General features: G+C 38.1%; 1 protein-coding gene across 1 annotated transcript in view; it reads left to right on the plus strand.

The window, feature by feature from the left end:
• The window catches only part of FAF1 (Fas associated factor 1), a 175,595-nt gene that overhangs the window by 143,193 nt on the left and 11,107 nt on the right, over positions 1 to 21,295 (plus strand). Inside the window, exons 15-18 of the mRNA XM_075710337.1 lie at positions 945 to 1,033; positions 11,471 to 11,551; positions 12,086 to 12,163; positions 16,249 to 16,464. Coding sequence (XP_075566452.1) covers positions 945 to 1,033; positions 11,471 to 11,551; positions 12,086 to 12,163; positions 16,249 to 16,464 — 464 coding nt within the window. The remainder of the gene's footprint in view (positions 1 to 944; positions 1,034 to 11,470; positions 11,552 to 12,085; positions 12,164 to 16,248; positions 16,465 to 21,295) is intronic.

Consider the following 21,295-nt stretch of genomic DNA (forward strand, 5'->3'; position numbering starts at 1 on the left):
CAGCATCAGCAATATAAATCTAGCTCTTGTTGGTATTGTTCTGCAAATGTCCAAAAACTGTTTAGATTGGCAGGTGTTAAGAGTTTTTAGTTTTAGACCATTTCTCATGGTCTAAGACCTTTTAACTACTATGACAAGTGGCTCTAATGGGTATTCCAGTCTTCAGTTTAAGAAAATAAAACAAAGATTTGAGTGCATGTTGTAGGAAATTAAACTAATCTTTTGGTCTTACTGAAGACTGGAGGCACGCTGGTAGAAAAATGTGAGGAGGAATCTATTCTTCTATGCATGTGTGGTATTCCTTGATATGTACACAGATGACTTACTTTTCTACTCCTATTATTAGCTTTACAGGTTTTATCAGAAGTAAATACACTGAAGAGAATATATTATAATATTTTACTACTACTACATTTTACTACTAGTTATACCTGAAAAAAAATTGCATGTGCACACATCCATTTCATCACAGTATTCTGGAGTTTTTTTCCCCTTTTTTTTAAACCAATCCACTTGGATGCTGCTGCCAACATCCTACCTTTTGTTACCTGACTAAGCAATTGCTTCAGTCTCCCTGATTATACCTGGGAATTCTAAAAATGTAAAACCAATTTCATGTCAGGGAACCCCAGATATAGGAATGGTTATAAACCTTTCCCCTAACATCAGTGATTAAAAATAAAAATAATGCAAGCACAAAAGCAACTGTTCAGATTTGAACCACCTAAAATTTTAGCCTATGATCAACATTTGTTTGTAAAAACAATTTCAAATTTTCAATAAATAGGCAAACTAAAAGCATTCTATTGAGATACTTGCATTTTCTACTCTGTCTTTTTTTTTCCTGAAGTCTGGCTATTTCTTATGGATTCATTCTAAAATGACTTCTTTCTTGTTTAATAACTTTAATGATACAAAGTTCAGCTATCTTCCTTTGTTGCTAGGTAACACAACAGTGGATGAGCTAATGATGAGGCTGATGGCTGCAATGGAGATCTTCAGTGCCCAGCAGCAGGAAGACATAAAGGATGAGGTGAGCATTGAAAGTTACTGCAGATGCCTCCTGGCTTCCACAAAACACGGGGGACACAAAATTAACTGGATGTTTCTTTAGCCAATGAAGTTGGGGATGTTGTGTTTTAGTGTCTCTTCCATCATCAGAGATTAAAATTTTTTAAGTCTCCTTTGTGTGTTTATTTGGATCTCTCAAAAAAACTCCTCCTTATTGGTTTACTGTCATTTTCAGTTTGTTTCCTTTTTCTGAATATTAGTCGTGAGTAACCATTTATATTTACGGTGGTATTATAGAGCTTAATATGCTCATACAAGGAAACAACAATCAGTTTTTTTCCCAATGACCAGCTTCAAGTCATAGGTAGAAAACAAAAAGAGATTAGATTGATATATCTTAAATATATACGTTTAAAAGGGGTTTGAAAAGCAACCTTAACCAGAACTACACCAGTACTGAATCACCATTCAGAACAACGCAGAATGGGTAAGTGATGACAAGACTTTTCAAAAACAGTGTTTCAATTACATAGGAGTAGACACAGTGAGGTATACAGTTGAGAGATGTTTATCTGTTACTCTATAAATTGAGAGTGACATTTTGAAGTAATGAAGTACTTAGTTAGGAATTTATAATAATAGGTGTGTTGCCATTCAAGATTATTCTTATCCTGTTGTATAGACATCGATTGACAATAATTCACTAAACACACTCTTCACATTTAAATCTTGTATCTCATTAGTACGAGATTTACCGATTACGGTTATAATAATGTGAAGGCACGGTATCTGCACAATATCTGTAGTTCATTTTTTCTTCTTCTTTATTTATGCTACCTGTAATTCACTGGTAAAGAAATTGACTTTGATTTTGTTAATACTGAACACAAATTTTAATATGAGGATTACAAGAAAAATCCAAGGCACGATATAATTGAATTTTTTATTGCATTTTAACAGGAATATGTTGGGTATGGGGTGTTTTAATGCTTTGATAAGAAGGTAAAATTCACATCACAGATGAGTTCCAAGAAAGGTTCAGAACTGGAAACTATAAAAACTGATAGAAATAAATAAAACAGAAGGAAAGAAAAGGATATAAGGGCAAAGAGATAAGAGCAAATAAGGGATAGGAGAAGGAACTAGAAGTAGGAGTGACAGCAGTGGAATAGAGGGAGGACAGGAGACCAGAACAGTTGTCCAGAGCAGGGGAGATCAGTATTTAGGAGAGAAAAAGGTGGGGGCAGGTCAGATAGTGCTAAACCTGTCCTAGGCGGATAAAACCAGGTGGGTTTGCAACTGAGAAAAATCTGAGTGTAAGGGAGACAAAGCTTAAAGAAAGAGAAGACTCAGTAGCCTTGAGGCCTTGATCGCAGAACCGGGAACTGGCTTCTGTGCCCTGAGCTGCTGTGGGTCCTTCCCTGGATGGCCAAGAACAGTGACAGTCCAGTAATGTATGTCCCCACAGTGGTGATATGGACGTCTCCTGGCTTCTTACTCTAGGTGCTCTGCTTACTTTTAAGTGTGTAGGGAGAATGGAAAATTAATTTTCACACGTTCCTCTAAAATCTACCTTTGTCCAACTCTTCTGTAGTCTTTTCTCACACTTCCTTTTGTTTTTCTGTCACTGAGAGCACCAGTGACATTTCTTCCCCAACAGGAGTTTTTTCTAACACACTTTGACATTCAGAAAACTAATGGAAAATTTCATAAACTTTGGGAGCAGGTTTCCAGACGCTATGGGTTCTATACACAAATAGGATATTTACTTATACCTTGGCTCCACTTGTTACAAGCACACTGAAAAGGTGATCTCAGACACTTTCACCTTTGAAGCAGGAAGTTTAAAAACAAAAAAATAACCTTGCTTTATGAAATTACTACTCCAGAGATGGACTATTTGACAAGCAGTCTGTACTCAATAGAGGGCTTTAGCCTGAAAAAAATAGTCTTTTTGTGGTTTGCTACATAACATGTAGCTTTCTTGTGTGTCTTGTACTTGACAGCAGCAAGTGTTCAAACATCAACACCTTTTCTTTTTTAAGATCTTATTGCAGTTGGTGCAATTTTTTTCCCCAAATACTACAATAGCAAACAGGATACAGAGTCCGGTTTCTGTTACTGTTTTCTTAATAGCAACAATAAGTCATCATAAAACCACAAGAAGATAAGCAGAAAATTCTTTTGTATTTTAAAAAGAGAAGTCATCTATATAGCTTTGCTGTAAACAGAAGTGTGTGTGAGAGAGAAATAGAAATGGAAACACTTGTAAATAACAGCATGAAATCATTAATGAGTCAGTTTATGCAGCTGAACTTCTCCACTGTGGAATTTTAACTTGCATGCACATGAAAGCTTCCAACACAGCTATTGCATAATTCTGTTTAGCACAGCATGTTTTGCAGTGCCCTCTGATGGTTATTTCGGTACAGGATGACTCTTACCACTGCCAGCTAATGGTACAGGTGCTCGCCATGACGCTGGCTGCAGCTGTTCAGGCGTCGCTTTACAGTCAGTTCCCTGTCACTGAGCATCAACTGGTGGTGTAGGCAGGATGCTCAGAACAGCGTCACCAACTTATCTCACCTGAGCGAAGTGAGTCGCTGCATTAGCTGGTGGTAATAGCGTGATTAGCTAAATCCTGTGCTTTTGTATCCGTGTATTAGTAAAATTTACTGGTGTAGCCTCATAAAACTTCCATCAGGCAAATTTGGGGCATATTTCTATCATGTCAAGTGCTAAAATAGCGTCATTTAACCAGCAATTGGATTTAATTTTTGGATTTGTATATTGTGTTAAGCTTTTTCTTACATCATCTCCAAAGAAATACCTTAAAAACATTGAGATGCATATGTGTACTCATAGTAATCCAACGTACCTGTCTTGAGGTACGGTGGTGTGTAATTTAGGCACCCATTTTCTCTCCCAAGCTTTCTTAAAGGGAGATCAGTCTGCTGCCCCATTCTTTTCCCTGCCTCTCCAAGGCTTCTGGGTCAGTCATGAACCATTGGGCCTGTTGCTTGCTGCCCAGATGACATTTTGGAAACGTCCTGCCTCTTTTGGACCACACTGTTGACGTGCCATTGTAGATACGTGGTCTAGCTGTCGTGCTGTCTGTTTTTATAAGTTTGCTACTTAAATTGCCATAGTAACAAGCCACAAATAATGAAATACGATCAGCCATGTGCTTACATTGTGCTCATGTGGCACTTTGGATAAGAAGTGGCCAATGGATAATTAAATGGTGGGTTCAGTGGCACCAACAGCAGCAAGGCCAGTTGGCCAGGATACAGTCCCACCCTTGTCAGCGCAGTCAGGTCTAGGGTCTGAAGCCCAGCCTCAGCCTGTGTATGCAGAATTACTTTGAGGCTACACTAATGATTTCATACATCTGATGGACATATTTTCCTTTTCTAACCATGTTTGCTCCTCTGGCCCACACTACAAATGTTGATACCTCAACTACTGTTCAGGCAGTGGGGTTGGGGATTTTTGTAAAGAGGAGATAAAAGCCACTAAGGAGTTTCTTCTGTAAGCGAAAGAGGGTCTCTCAGAGCAGGGACAACCAGCTTCTGCCATTTGCTGATCAAGGTGTGAACTGAGATTTTTTGGGGACTAACTTTGAAAAGAGCACATAGTATCAGTTCCTCTTAAGTGTCAGTGCCTGGTGCTGGACTTAGGAAGACAAATAATAATTGTGAAGTACTGTACACCCTGGAATGTCCATTTTTAAACACGCTGTCAGCTTGCTTACTTTAATTGGATAGTTAAATAATCATCTGAGCGTGGCATGATGGGCCCAAATAGGTCCGGGTTAGTTCCTTTGTGAGATTAATGTGAAGAGATACGTGATTAAATCCTGGCATTACAGCACAACACACCTGTTCTGGGCCAATCCTGAACATTTTTCTCCATTGCCTGAGGAGGAGGCTTCTCAAAGGATTACAGTAACACTTTTTGACAAGCTTATACAGGGTGGAGTTTCCATGTAATGACAGGGCTCATTTGATGATGTCTCAGTAATGCATTCTTTTTATTTTTGCTGTCAACATTTATTACTGTAGAAGCATTGACTGTTACACAGCTGGTCCAACTTGTCCACATTTAAGTAACAGTAGGTCTCTCGTCGTGTTTATTTTTGTCGTTACGCAACACTAGCACCCCTGCTCTCGGATTAGACTTCAAGGTGGAGTTGTAATACCCACAGTTGGTTCAAAAACTTCCTTATTTTTACAAATACCAATTAAAACCCTCAATTCAGTTTAAACTACGCCTGCTGACGCACTGTTTACTTTAGTGTAAGAGAGAGATACTTAAGAATTTTTAAACTGGAAAGACTTGTAAACAGACTCTGACTGAAAATAAGCTGTAGAAAAATGTAGACCTGCCGAGTCACCATCTTTGCTCGCTGATCTTAGGTGACATCTCTTCTTCCTAGATACTGCTACAGTGTGAGGAAAATGTAGGTCCTTCCTGACCAATATCTGGAAGGGGATATAAAAAATATGTAAAAGAAAATGAGACTTCCAAACCGGCAACTTAAATTCACCTTCTTTTCCCTGCCACAGCTCTTTGTAAAAGTATGCTTGCGTGTCCACCCCAGCACTCTCTTGTGTCAGATGGGGCTTTACTGACCAAGTGTTATTTTCATAACTTTGCAGTAAGAAGCCTGATACCACCATGTCTTCCTCCTCTTCTGCCTCACTGCTGTCAAATGTAAGGGAATTCCTTCTTTTTTTTGATATGATAATTCAACAGTTTCAGCTTCCAACACCTTTTCTCTTTCTTCTTCCAAAAATACATCTCACAGCCATAAAGGAATCTAAAGAGGATCAGTCCTAGTGCATTTTTTCCTAATCTGTGGTCTGTTCGTCTTTTCCTCCTTCAGATCAGTTGCTTTTCTCCACTCCTTACCTGTAGTTGTATTCTCCAGTTAGCGGATGGCCTAAGTGCTTCCATCAGCTGTGCAGGAGACTCCTGCAATTTTGGTTTAGACACTGAAGGTCACATTAAAATCAGTAGAAATTAGGCATCTGAATATCTTTGATAATCTGTGTTCCATCTAACACTGTCATGTGTATCATGGTATATAGTATTTGCACAACAGGAGGTTATGAGAATAAATACATGAAATTCATTAAATTCCAAAGCGCAAAAGCATTATGGTGATGACAGCCATCTAACGAAGACTGTGGTTTAACCCCTCAAAAAATCCAATTAGCACATTTACTAATTATTACTAGTTATAACTAATTAAACTACAGTAATCAAAATTTATTTGATTAAATTTTCCAATTTTGTGTTTGTAATATGATAGCACCCCAAACGATCCGTTTCCCATTGTGCACTTCCCTGCACTGACACACCAGCGGATACGAGCGTTTATCTGTTACAGACCAGAGCCTTCGAGAGTTTACGGCCTGTTTTGAACTTTGACAAAATGCAAGGTAATGACAGAGGAAAGAAAAGATAAAATGAACATCTCTTCCGTTCAGGTGGCTTTTCAGCTATACATGTTGATGGCTCCAGTCACTGAATACTCACTTAGTTTCTCTTAATAAACAGCAGCTTTCCCTACTATACAGCCCAGGTGGTAGATGTAGCAGGACTGGCTGGCTCGTTTCCTATGGAAAGTCACTACAGGACTGTTTCTTGAAGGTTTTGGGTTTGTTTTCTTTCTCGTCACTTGAGGTAATTCCCCAAAATCAGTATCTGGAACTGGGCTTTCAGCCTTCAATATAGACAGGCAGGATCCTCCGGTGGTTCTCCGTTGTTCTGCCCCCTTGCCCTGCCCCATCCTGCCTCCCCACCTGGGGTTCTGCCACCGCAGAAACTTTCATTTGCTTTGTCTTCATCATTCTCATATGCCCCACACATCCTGTGTACACTTTTTTCTTCTATGTATTCCCCATCATGTATGCTTAAGTTAATACAATGTGCAAGTCTGTCATCTTAGTGAGTCAAATTAATGTCTGTCTTGCACTGGTTTGTTTGGACAAAGGGGTGTTTCTCTTTAACGCTCCCATGAATAGCCTTAAGCACTTGCAGTTTTTAATTTCAGGAGTGGTTCAGTGAAATGAACTCTTTCAGATAAGCAATCAGCATTTGTAAATACACTTTTTTTTGTCTTTCTTGTAACAGCCATTTACTCACTGATGCTCTGAGAAATGTCTTCTGCTCATGGTTATCTTCTCAAGTTCAGTCTCACCTGGTTTTACTTCATAGTAAAACTGATCCCAAAGGGTAATGGGGAATAAAGTATAGCACATCTCCCTGAGACAAATCAGGTGCAAAGCTGATTCCTGGGGTTAAATCATTAAATCCCACCTTCAGAAACAACAACAATAAATTTAAAAAAAGCCCAGAAGGGCCAGTGTTGGCTTTTCCACAGCAAAATAACCCATCCAAAAAGCCAAATGTATTGTGTATTTTTTTTCCCTGTGTAATCTGCAGGAAAAGGGCACACTGCTGTCTTAAATGCAGTCAGGAATCCCCCGTTCCCATCTTGCATCTGGAAATGCCTGCTATTAGGTGCTTCAGGGGTTACTTCGAGAAATGGTTTAGGGAATAATTATTGGAGAGAGTTATCCTAATTTTCTTCTGAACCTTACTTATAAGTTTTTCTTAGTCTTGTAGCTCTGGATATTACTCAAGAGAAGGTTTTATCTGGTCCATTGTAACTATCTCATGAATATAAGTGTTTACTATTTTTGTTACAAATTTATAATATGCGTGATCGCAAATAAAATTCATAGCTGAAGAACATATTCTGTGGACAAATGTAATTTTTTTTTTTTTTTTGAAGTATCAACTTTCCCTTGAATGAATGTCCCCCCTGTTGTTGCATTGTCAAAATGGGAAAGCAGAGATCTGTGACTTTTTCCCTTTAAGGAGCAAAGGAGAGTTGTCTCCTCATCTCATGCCCAAACCCCCTGGGATGTGGATGGTTTACATTCACACCAGCCTTTGGTTGCTGCTGTAGAATTCAGAAATGCTGAGTGTAACCCCTGTTGCTGATGAAGGCTTTTTAAGTGACCTGGGATAAGCCATTGGCTGGTCACACCTTGGTTTCTTGAAAAAGGAAGACGGCAATTTTACCTGCATTGCAGAAGTATTGTGGAGATGCATTTATTGATGTTCAGTCGATGCTGCAATTTATGTAGGGTTTAACAGGAAAGCTGTCGATTACCTCTGATTTTGTTAAAGGATAATACTTAGAACATTTTTTTAATTAATTATTAGTGGTGTGACTATTCTTTTTTTTCTTCATGTGTTCTTAGTGCAACAAAAGATTCTCTGCAAAACTTTTTATTCTGCTTTTTCTGTCACCATTATGAATTTTCTTTTGTTGCTTTTGGTAAACTTGAGTCATCCTCATACTTTGTGTAGTTTCTCTGGAGGAAAAGATGACTAAACAGACTGTATTACAAGGAAAACTGCAGTATGTGGTGATTAAAATTTGTCTAAGGTGTAGCTCTGAACCAGAGAATGTTACAATTTTGCCATAATCTCCGTAGAGGAGGTGGTTCCTCTAGAGTGTGAGCAATATTAACAAAACACCAAAGTAGGTACAAAGAGACATTTCATAGGATTACATCTGCTTCTTACCTAAAGAAATCTGGATTCCAGATCTGGTTTTAAGGTCTGTTTTGGTAAGAACAGTATTGTTTCAATGCAGTATAAAGCTTGGTGGTGTGGTCATTTACTTCTAGATGTGGCTCACGTATTTCTGTGAGGACCAGGCAGTCATGCATAGTAATTCTTCACATTCCTGACATCTTTTTCATAATCCACTTTTAGGACAACGATAACTGTGATGAATAGGGAGGAAAGGATTTTTTTTTTTTCCTAAATGCCTGGAATTCATGTTTAGATTCTTATTGTAGAATCTATAGCATCAGTCCTTTTTGCAGGTATCATCCAGATTATATAAATCAAACCAATTTTAAAAATTCTTCAGTAAAGCTCTCTGTAGGTAAATGAATCCCATGCTCATCACAAGTAACTTCTAATAATTTTCTAGAGTTCTCTAGACAGTTTGTAAAATGTAAAATAAAAGCCAGTACTCAATTTCTTATAACTCTGATTAGTATATATTTTTGGAGTAAGTTTTTAACAATTATTATAAATTTTTACTTTTTGAGGGTTGGTTTTGATTTAGGTTTGTTTCGGGTTTTTTTTTGTAAACAAGTAACTATATGGTAGCCGCTAGCAATCTTTGATGAAGGAAAGAGCCTGTAGTTGCAATTATTGCATCTGGTCTTTCTGTTTTCTCTCAGGCACTATTGGACTTGTGTGACCTTTGAAATTCAGTTAGTGTCTGCAGTTAGTGTATGATATATGAAGTTGCAAAACATGAAAGCTAAATAGGCTCTCTGCAAAACAATTCTTAGTATCTTTTTAAATGCTTGTCCTCTCGCAGATTGCCCGAAGTCTATCTTCCTTTAGTAAGTTGGTTTGGGAAGATAGTTTTGTTTCTCACCATTCTAAGATAAATTTATGGTATGCTTATGGAAAGTCTTAGTATAGATAGTGCAAAACCTTCTCCTTTACTATTATATTCCCTCTACGAGAAGAGCTGGGAAAACATCTGTGTATTCAAGAAGCTTTCCTCATTTTTGGATATCATAAAAATTGACGCCATTTAATTATTTCAACACCCACTCTTCTCAGAAATGGAATATTAATGTAGGGTAGTTTCTGCTATCAGGTTTGAGTTAATTTTTGAAGGTATTCCATGAACATAACACATAAAGCTTGTTGAGGTCCAGAGAAGCCAGGAGGGGAATGGGTTATGTGGTGGTTATTGTCCTTTTTACATTCTGCAAGAATTGCTTCTACTCATGTCTTAGCTTTGCTGAACAAAGTGATGGTTTCTCTATCTTCTGTGAATGAAATTTAGGACACACTGATTGTAGAATATTCTTGCGTCCTGTTTCTATAAGGAAGAAGAGTTTCCTCTAAAAAGATCTTGTTACTTTCCAACTGGAGGTTGTATACCTTTTCCTGCAATTTGTCCTTTCCTCTTGTGCTCGCATGCTACTTCAGAGCTTTTTAACCACTAATACATTAGTTTTGTTTGAGGAGCATCTTGGCATGATTGCATGACATGATAGTAACAGCTAACGTATGCTCCTCCCGCTTAGAATTGAGTTTTTGCCAAGTAATGAAGTTTTGGGGAGAAAGTTGATCACTTTGCAAAATGATGCCTTTATGCAGAATCAACCTTGCAGATTAATGAAAAAATTAACATAATTCTTCAAAAAGCAGTAGGTAGTAGACTTCAATTTCTATGAAATGCAGGGGATAGATTACCCCAGTGCAAGTGCTTTGTTACTGGTAACTATGAGTGACCGTGCTGAGCCCACCAGCAGTCTCACAGCTAAATCTTACTGATTTTTGTAGGGACCAGTGCAGCCTCTGCAGGGCTCTGGGAGGATTATAAAATGCAAAAGCAGTAAGCGCAGGGGAGCAGCTGCTGTCTGTGGCTCCAGAGGCAGAGTATGAAGCTAGTGACTCTACACTTTGCTTTATCAGACATCACCCCAGTGCAGTTATTCCAGCTTTTGGGGATATCCATTTCCTGATCCTCCACCGTATGGATGATGCCTCGCTTTGTCATTCACATATTTTTAGTAAACTCTTTTTTTTTTTTTATGCTGTGATTGTTAATAAGATACTTTGCTAGGTTTGCTGGTTTGAAGTTGGCATGCTAACCTCATGTTTCTTGTCTGCCTGCATCTGTGTATTTGGACACTTCGAAGCAGGACTTGCTACTTTCCCATCTTTGTATAATACTCAGCATAATGTGAACTGAGGCCTCTGGATGATGTTTAATAGTCATGACCCTGGGTGGAACCTACTGAGGGTGCTTTTACCAAGAAATGACCTGGGAGCGGGCCTTCTCTCTCAGGACAAACCATTAACTGCTGTCAGACTGAGCGGAGAGCAAATTAAAATCCAGCCTCCTCCTTTAAACCTCGGCCTGTCCTTCCCTATTACAAGACTGTCCGAATTGTTGGCTGCAGGGGTGAGATCCCCGCGAGACCCTCCCCAGCACCAGCCCACACATACCCTCCCACGCCCCCCTCCCCACGTGGCTGGCGCGGGAGGAGGCTGCGCTGTTCCCGGAGCCTGCACCGGCCACGGCCCTGGTAAAGGTGGCAGGGCAAAGAGCCTTGCTGCCAGATCCAGCCCTCGGGCCGGGGCTTGGACACACCAACCCATTACAAGGCAATTGAAACATAGCTTTAGGTAAGTCATAATTTTTGGAAGCCAAGATCGCCCTTGAGGCATTTCTGAAATCATTTCTCCTAGCAGTAGTTAGACGAGTAAGGCAGTCAAATATTTTGAAGTCACTGGGGTTAAAGAGTGCTGGTGAACATGAAGATATATATCATATCGGTCCACTGTTTGCTGATATTTTTTGTTTTCTTTTCTTTTTTCTTTTTTTCTTTAGGATGAACGTGAAGCCAGAGAAAATGTGAAAAGAGAGCAGGATGAAGCATACCGCATATCACTGGAGGCTGACAGAGCAAAGGTGTGTGCAGGGTGAAGCGATTGCATGAACGTCTGGACAGGAATCTCTCCACCACTGGTGAAATCTCTCTGGTGCAGAGGACTGCCTGCCTTCAGTTCTGCTCTTAAGATGAGACAGTTGCTGTAGGAGTCACCAAGCCAGGAAACATGGAATTATTACTCTACTCTTAGTTGGTTTAGTGGTGGACTTGGTAGTGTTAGGTTAATGGTTGAACTGGACGATCTTAAAGGTCTTTTCCACCCTAAACAATTCTATGATTCTATGATTATTGCCCTCAGTGGTTATAAAATGGCACTAGATACAGTCACTAGGAGTAGGCCTGACTACATCTTTTTGCTAAAGCAGTCCTGGCCTCGCTTAGTAATAGAAGTTGGGAAAGGAATGATAGGAAAAGATCACTTAATAAATATCCTATTTCTTACATTAATTTCTACAGAAAAGTTGAGAAGTTTCTTTGCTTTTATATAGCTAATGCACATCATTAAGCTGTGGAAAGCGAGGTGATACATGTGTGGTTACTGTTTGTTTTATTAGAGGGAAGCACAAGAGAGAGAAATGGCAGAGCAGTTTCGCTTGGAACAGATTCGGAAAGAACAGGAGGAAGAACGTGAGGTGGGATGTTTTACCTTTTCTGACAACTTTTTGGATTCATGAAGGTTATGCACATTGCAACTTCGATTCAATACACATTGCAACTTTAATTCAAAGTATACTTCTTATGCGAACATCAATTTTTTTAAAAATGAATTTCTTACCACATATATAAAAACCATAGTGCAGCTAAATTATTTTCATCCACTGTTTGATAGCTTTTCTGCTCTATCATCTGGGTCACAATTACATCATCTGGGTCTGATTTACAGCCAGATATTAGATAGGCCTGCTAACAGGAGAGCCATGCAATGAGCTCCATAAATGGTGGAATCTTTGGGACACTCTCACCTTGCTTCTGCAGGCACTCCTTTTAAAAATATAATACCCTGGAGCCTTTTCATTTCTTCCAGGAAGTAGCACAAAGCCTAGCTGCAATTCTGATCAAACAAATTGCCAAATTTAATTTGGGAGACAAAACACTTTTTAAAAAAGATTTAAGGAAAAAAAAAAATCTCAAATCTAGAAAATTCGATTTATGGTAATCTTCCTTAGAATGAAAATTGTGTTTAAACAAACACTTTACTTCTTTAGGCCTATATAAGAGAATAGGAACCATGTGCTGTGAAGAGTACTGTTCCTCAAACTGTTATTTTCTAGATTCTCTTAATTTTGTAAATTCTGAGGGTCCCAGTGCCTGTGAGAGAAGGCTCCTGCAGCCTCTTTCAGGATCTAGGCTCGCTCCTGTCCTAGCTGTGTGTCTGTGTAGGTATTTACATAAAGCATCATGTACAGGAATATACTTATATTAGTGACTTCCTCTTTTCACCTCCTGGCAAATACAAAATATGGTAAAAAGGCTGGGGTACAGCCATGTTTCTTCCCTTGAAGTCCCATCACATTTCAAAGGACAGGTAAAATGGACTAGTCATTAAAATATTTCCATCTGTTCTGTGAAGTTCTTGAAATATAAGTCCTTACAGAACTGCTGTGAAACACAGCTGACACTTGAAAAGGACTTTGAAACCGTCAAATAAAACTTTCAAAATAAAAGTGATAATTCACATGTCAATGTCTTGACTGAAATCACAGTTGATCGAGGGTTGCCCTTTGACTTCTAGGCATTGTAAGATTCTGTGAGCAGGTTGCTAATGAATACAAAACTGTATCAGCATCCCTACTTAATATATATTTCCTGAGTATGTTTCCAGTATTATATGAAATATAAATAAAAATATAAATATTTAAAATCTTTATTCATTTATATAAAATATCAGAGTTCCAATATTTTTGGTGGACTTAACACAACTTCTTTTCTTTGACTCTCATGGATTATGGAGATTTGAAATTTGGAATTATATTCTCATTTAATTCTCCACTTAGTTAAAGTCGTTGGAACTCATGGAATCCTGATAAATCACATCCTTGCTTATTCCCCCTCTACACATGACTTAAATGTATACTTGACATTTCAGTCTTGTGTACTTTGCTGATGTATGAAAAAATTGCATTATACAACTGCAAAAAAGTTGGCTATGAACACATTTATTATTCCTGGAGATAAACGCAATAAACAAACTGTATGAGCAATGCATTTGCATATATATTTTTTGACCAAGATAATTGCATTAAAAAAACTGAACCGTTGAAGCATTCAAGAACCTTTTAAACAGCACTGCATTGTAAATACTAAATGCAGTCCAAACAGTAGTAGTCAATGGTTTGGGAAAGATGCAGTCCACTTCTTTCTTATCCTACAGTATCTGATGATTTATTTAGCTCCTGTTGTTAATGTAAGCCAAGAATGGAAGCTAAAACACAACTGAAGGAGCATTGCACTAAACTGGACTGTGAGAATTGTGTCAAGAGTAACTGTAAGACGGCAATTCTGTGAGGTTAATAGCAATCGAACAGAAATCAGTACTGTAGCAGTAACAGACTGTTGAGCAATCAGCTCACACTCAGATTCAAGTAAGAAGTGTTTTTCTTTTTTTAAGTAATTTTGCATGCATAGAAATAGTAATTAATTCTGCTTTATTGTATCTGCTCCCAAACCTTTTCTGATACCTTGGCCTTTTGGAAATCATTCTCTTGCAAAAAGACTGCAAGACTGGTCCATGTTATCAAAATATACCTGGGCTTCCCTGTTTCAATGTAGAGTGCAGTAATGAAAATAACAGGATCTGTTTGCTTAGTAAAACAAATGGGATTTTAACAATAATGTTTACTAACACTCCCCATTTTCAAGTATACAGATTACTTACACTGAATTGTTCTGCAACAGTGTTTACTTACAGAAGTGGCTTTATGTTCAGTTCGTGTATTTAAAATCTGACTATTGAGCTATTCACATACTGAACATCTTTTTATCAACAGACTGAAATCGCTTGTTCAGGTCCAAGAGTTATTAACGTGATCCATCTCATCACTGTTTTCTGACTTGGTTTGCTGGTACAGAATATCCATTGTAAATTGCCATTTTACATCGAAGCCGTGGAGACTAGTTACTTTGGGGAGCGACGCACTCTTTGCACAAAGAAAAGAGCTCTAATGAGCTACTCTTGTTTATTTTTCTATAATATAATTGATTGGGTTCAGTAAATAATGTAGCATCTGTTGTTACACTGTGTGGGGAAATGTCAAAACAGAAAGATAGTAAGCAGGTGGTTGAGAATGGAGAGAGAGAAAATTAAAATAGAATCTATTTAAAATATAATCTCACAGTAGATGAGCAAAAATGAACTCAAGTTCTATGTATAAATATTTATACTGAGGTATAATTTGCTCAGAGGTTTGCGTGTAAGAAGTAGACTATTTAAAAGCCTTTGTAATCTTGCTTCTGCCCAGTCCCTTCTCTTTAATGTAACCATCCTCCATCAGTTTCTGTTACTAAGTGACCTTGGGGAGGTTTTCACAGGCACAAACAGCAACTGTGTATCTCGAAAGTTCCTTGAAAATCTGGGTAAATCTATGCCTGACTGCCTCTTCAGTTTGGAAAATTGTCTTTTAGGCGTATTTTGGGGGAGGCAGTGTGATCGTGCTGCTTCTTCCATTCATTGACGTTCTCATTAACTGCTGCCTCAAGTGAGGTGATATTGTAACGAGGCGGCTTTCTAAGTATGATCTAATTTTTAACAGGTGCCAATGCCTGTCCATGAGTACCAGCAGTGCTCAGTACCCTTGAAAATCAAGCCTACCTTGTTCAGCAGTCTAGTATTAGGCATCAGTTTTTTAAAAACACTTCTGATTGAAGTATTAGTGTTGTAGTAGCTCCCAGAGGTAAAGGACAGAGAACACAGACTTGGCTCCTGCCCTTAAAATCTTGACATCAGTATACCCAATGCAGGGTAGACCCAAAGCAGGAAGGCAGTCATACACATTTTCAGATGTATAATGTCGTTGCAATTTTGGGGTTGATTTCATGCAAGCTGTTGCAGAAAAGGTGCACGCCTCTGCTTGGAGCCATCTTCCTGCAAATAATAATAATAATTGCTCACTTTAAATCTTAAAGCTGCCATTTCTGTCCTCCCAGTTTTCTTCTTTGACCATTTTATATGTACTCTTCGTATTTAATGTACCTTCATGATATTTTTAATTATGTCTTTTAACAGGGTTTTAGTTTATTTAGTAAATCTACATATATTTCTTTTTACTCTGAACTGCTACTAAGGGTCTCGTCTTTGCTGCAAATGGTCAATTACTCTGTGCAAGAGAAAGGCAATTTGATAAGTGAATTTAAAGAAATACTTTTACTGCCTTTTAATTTATACCCTTTAAGGAAGCAATTGGCCACTTGACAATTATTCTCTCATTCAAATTTTTTCCAAGGCTTTCTGCCAAATGATTAAATTACTTATCCCCATCATGCATTAACTGTAGACCTAATAATATGTGTTATAAAGAAGGATTTATTTTAATTAGTTGTCTGGTGAGCTGTTATTAAGGAATGAATAAAAATGATTTTGTCATTGAGATATAAAGCACCGCTATGGCTCTGGAGCACTGTGGCACATCTTGAAGTTCTAGAAGAAATAAAAAGAAAAGCTTTCTGTCCTTTTCTTCTGTTGCTAGCATTGCAAACTAAATGGTTATTTTTCCTTCCTCAGGCTATCAGGCTCTCTCTTGAGCAATCTTTGCCTCCCGAACCGAAAGAAGAGAGTACCGAGTCCGTCAGTAAGTTGCGTATTCGGACACCCAGCGGAGAATTCTTTGAGCGACGTTTCCTGGCCAGCAGCAAGCTGCAGGTTGTCTTTGATTTTGTAGCTTCCAAGGGATATCCTTGGGAGGAATACAAGCTGCTGGGCACCTTTCCGAGGAGAGATGTGAGTAAATGTAGCTTTCAGGAATAAATACCACTACTTCTTACTCCTGTGTGTTAGATGACCAGCATGTCATAGCATAGAATGTAAAAGATAATGTGTGAGTATGTTAGAGTGCTGCCAGGCTCTACAGCTGTAAGCAAGCCAGGTGCTAACCTACCAATCCTATCATAATGTTACGTGCAAAATTGCGTTGCGAAATCCGTTTCCAGTGACATTGTAAAAAATCCTGCGTTTCTGAAACAAACAAGTTGTGGACCATATTCAATGAAAACTGCCCGATTATGCTGAGCCAACGTGGCTTACATCCTGTTTTGAAGAAAGCTGCATTGATACTAGCACGCTGTTTAGGTCTGTTATGGGCTTGTGCTTCTGATCTTTCTTGCTTTGCCATTTTGATGCAATTTTATGTTATGAGGAAGGAAGGCTCAGTGTCAGATAGTACACAGCTATGAGCTAATCAGTACATTCTAATAAATTATTCATCCACCTGTTACATAATACCAGTAAATAATCATTTATATCTCCTACCTCGGAATTCTAATGATGTACGTGCTGTGACCGATTTTCAAAATCCATAGTGCTTACAAAAGCCAATTAAATTCTATTGATTTATCAACAGATATTTATGTGCTGGTTACTAAGGTTCTTTGAAAATAGACCTATATGTTTGCTGCTCTATGACAAATTAACTTTCATTCCTTATTTAGCCATTGTTACAGCAAAGGTACAAGTCAGTGGGTCCAACTGCGCAGCAATTACCTGGGGCCGTGCGCAAGAGGCGAAGGTAACAGGCACTACAGAGATGATGGTACAGAGCCAAGCAGCAATAGGTGAAGCTCAGCAGCTTTTTGGCCGTACTGCCTCAGTACTGCAAGCGAGTGGGGGCAGCTCTGGATCAGCCGGGGTTTTGTTTGCGAGGGGCACCTCCAAGTGACTGGTTAAGCCATTCCTTATCAAAGGAGCTCAGTAACTTGGGTTGCTTTTCCATTTTGTTTCCCATCACTGCCCCTGGAGGAAGTTCACTAGGAATAAGGCTCTGATTAGCGTGTTTACAGCAGTGTTTTGTAACAGATACCTCTAACTTTATCATCTCATTTGTAAGTACTCCAAAGAGTCACAAGTACTCCAAAGGGGAAGAAAATAATGTCCTTAGCAAACATACGACCTTGAGAGCGGATGTGATTTCTGAGCGATTTTTGGCATAACTCTGAACAGGACTGTAGTGCTTACAGCTTTTCTTCCACCTTGTCTTATATTGAGAATCCTAATCAGTCTGACTGAAAAGCCGCGTTTAAGGAATCTCATTAATCACTAATTAACTTTACTCCTTAAGCATGTAATCATTTCCAGTGGAACCAAAGACTAGAAGTCATCTATGTTTCCAGGATTACTGATCGTTCAGTTTACTTGACAGAAGAAAAACAATCTTTTACAGTCTAAACAATGTTTTTGTGTATGTTAAATATTCTGCAAGTCATACCTCCCTACCTGTAACATATTTATCTCTTAGTACATACTTAATATAAAAAAAACTACAAGTATATTACTCTTTTTACATTTGTTTATCACTTTAGACTGGCTGTTTCTGTACTTAATCACATCATCATCATTATTAATTTTAGTCCTCTGTAACAAACTCAAAAATTGATCAGACGACACACATAAGAACAAATCTAAAAAGGAGTAGAAAAGAAAAAAAAAACTAAATTAGAACAAGCTAGTATTTTCAGTATGTTTGTGAAACTGCCAGGGAGAAAACACTGGGGCAAAGAAAGGAGAATTTAATGGCAGGATACGGAGCCGTTGTTCTGTTGTGTGGGCAGCAAAGACCCTGTCATCTTTTTTCTATGATTCCAACCTAATAATGCCATGTATGAGGAGTCACATAAATGATTCATGCCGTTGACTTCAGTAGCTGTGTATGAATCCGGTTGCCATTGTGACCACCAGAGCTACAACAGACAAAAAAATAATCCCCAGGGGTTTGCTAACCATTGAGAACTATAAATGACATCTGCCATGTTCCCCACGTTTGGAAAGTTGGAAGTATGCAACTCCACAGACAGATTTAAAAAAAAAAAAAAAAGTCATTGATGATGAATGCCTTGGAAGTACAGTAAAAGTATATATTCATTGCCTTAGGCTTCATGGTATATAGTCTCTTAAAAACACCCTGTAAGTTGTCAAGACCCTTCTGCTATATGATAGGGATCACAAACATCCATTGAAATCTGTGCAACAAGAACACAGCACTTGAGATGCTTGTGCTCCAGAAAACAATAGCATTTAAAATGTCTGTTTGTATGTAAACTGTACGTAACATTTTTGAAAAAATGTGTTTGAAAGTATCAGAATTACTTTGCTGGATTTTTTTGCTGCGGGAAAATGAAAACATGTCTTCTCAAGTTAGTATTTTTTTCTTCTAACCTGATCTGTATTTCAGTAACATACACACCCCCAAAAGTGTTTCTGTCATATCGAAACGAGGGATTATCAACAAAATCAGCATTTTCTTGTAAGAAGCTTGTTAGAGCATTTTTACCTGCTTTTCAAAGCCATCAGTCCTGATACAGTATTGTTCAAGTATTTTTACTTCTTCGGTAAATAAAAATTCATTAGTTCTTAGTTCTATGTTCCAGTTGCTTACACAGATATCCTTAGCTAACTTAAAGTTCGTATCATAACCCTACTGTAAATACAAACTTCTACACATGAGTAAATACACAGATTAACCTTTTCCAGGCACTACTTGTAGATTTTAAAGCAGCAGTGACATTCCAAAGCAGTTAAGCACATGCAGTGACTTGTTACTGGGTCTTTGTCACCGACTGTGTTGTTCTTTCTACTAGCACTGAAATTAGATATTAACCACCTCCTCTCTCAGTACCTTAACCAATGCAGCACTACATACCGTGCCGACAAGTGTGTATCACACGGGTGAACCTGGGTCAGCAGGTAACTTGTACCTCTAACTTTGAAAACATTTGGCAAGCACATCTTTCGGAGTGAAAAGCTGTATTATGAGTTCTTTGCGTTGTTCTTAAATGCACCTGCAAAGGCTTTATGGAAGCAAATGTGTGCGCTATTTAAATGTACGTGCTGATTTTAGAATTATAGTTCCTTTTCTTCCAAGAATTGCTCTAATCTTCAAAATGCATTTAACTATAACAGAAAGAGCTTACTCTAAGCATATTAGCATGCTCTGTCAACCTTCTCATTCAGTATTTCTTCTAAGTCCCTTTCTCTTAAAAGCCTTCCCAAACACTAATTTCAGTAGTCCTCTCAGTCTGCTGGCTGCAAGATCCACCTTCTCCATGTATCCTGGAGACTTCCCAGATGATCAGTTCCTCACTTCCTTCTGTGGTGGTGATCTGCAGAAATCTTCCTAAAACTCTTTCACATCTTACAGACTGGGCATTTCACCATGCTTCAGGCAAGAAGCTGAAGGTGTACCATGTCTAGCTGAAACTACAGGAGCAATGTGCAGAACAAATTTACCTAAACTGGGCTTCAGCCAGCCTATTAGGGTTAATGATACGTTTGTGAACATTTTATTGTATCTGTCAGAAAGGGAGGTCCTGGCATTCTCTCTCTTTCGAAAGACTGTTTTTGAAAGACTGAATTTATTCATTTCTTACGAAAAATCAAAATTGCAATCTACAATTTCTTCTGCTCATTTCTCCTTAAGGTGGAGCATTAGTTATGTATTTGAGAGTATGCCTTTTGCAGACACGGTATTAGAGACTTAAGCTCTTTATTTACTGTATCTGGGAGCCCTGGTAAGCCAAGACTTCTACAGTATTTCACATTTTATTTTTCTGAGCCACAGCTTAGGATCAGGTGGCAGTTAAGTCACTTAAGGTTATTTAAATGCATCTAAAATGTTGCTTAATAATTCAGAACCAGTTTGCTCTGTTTAGAGTATTAAGATTTTTTAAATCCTTTTAATTAACCAATTTCAACAGCAGTTTAAATAAACAGAAACAAAAAAATCTGTCTCCCTTGAAAGGGCAGAAAATAAATTTAACTCAAATTGCATGTCAATTTAAATTAGGTATGATCAGGATTTCACTAAATTTAGGGCCAGACAATTCTTAATATTACATGGAAGTATAGAGTAAGATACTCCTCCAAGGTGATCATTCATTTCTCTGCTCTGGCAGGAGTAATCCTCTTTGACGCCCACAGTGGTGAAAATAATGCCACAGGATAGTAAGCTGCAGCACTCAGCACACATAGTCATCTGAGCAAGTCACTATACTCTCATGCTTTCAGAAAGGTAATGTTAGAGAATGATCCCTATATTGCTATGCCAGGTAGTTTGGCAATTTTGTCTATCAGTTCTAGAAGCCATTCTTTGTAAGAACTATTCTGCATTTCACTCAGTGCAAACTACTTCTTTCAAATAACCTACTTTTGAAGTCATTAGGTGGTGTTTAAATGCTTTGAATAGTTCATGAAAGAGTTGTATATCTGGGACCATCTGGCTTTTAACGTTCTCTCCTCCAATCATTATCTCAGTAGAAAGATGGAAAAAAGATGTTATCGTGAGAAAGGATTCATGCAGTGTCATGGTTATACCCAATAGCACTTTTAGTAACTTCACATAAATCAGGACAGTAGCTTGAATATCTGTCTTACGGCAAAGGAGGATTTCAGATGAATGAAATATTTTTTTCTGGTATGTTCAAAAAATTTCAGAATGTTTTTGTAAGTTCAGGGAAAATTTAACATGTGATCCGTGTAATTTTTCCAGTCATTTCAGTTGCTGATATTTATATTTCTTACTACATAAAATAGTACTCATCTGTTTTAGTTCACATAATTTAAA

This window comes from Pelecanus crispus, chromosome 5 (assembly GCF_030463565.1).
Source record: "Pelecanus crispus isolate bPelCri1 chromosome 5, bPelCri1.pri, whole genome shotgun sequence".
In the NCBI taxonomy this organism is placed as follows: Eukaryota; Metazoa; Chordata; class Aves; order Pelecaniformes; family Pelecanidae; genus Pelecanus; species Pelecanus crispus.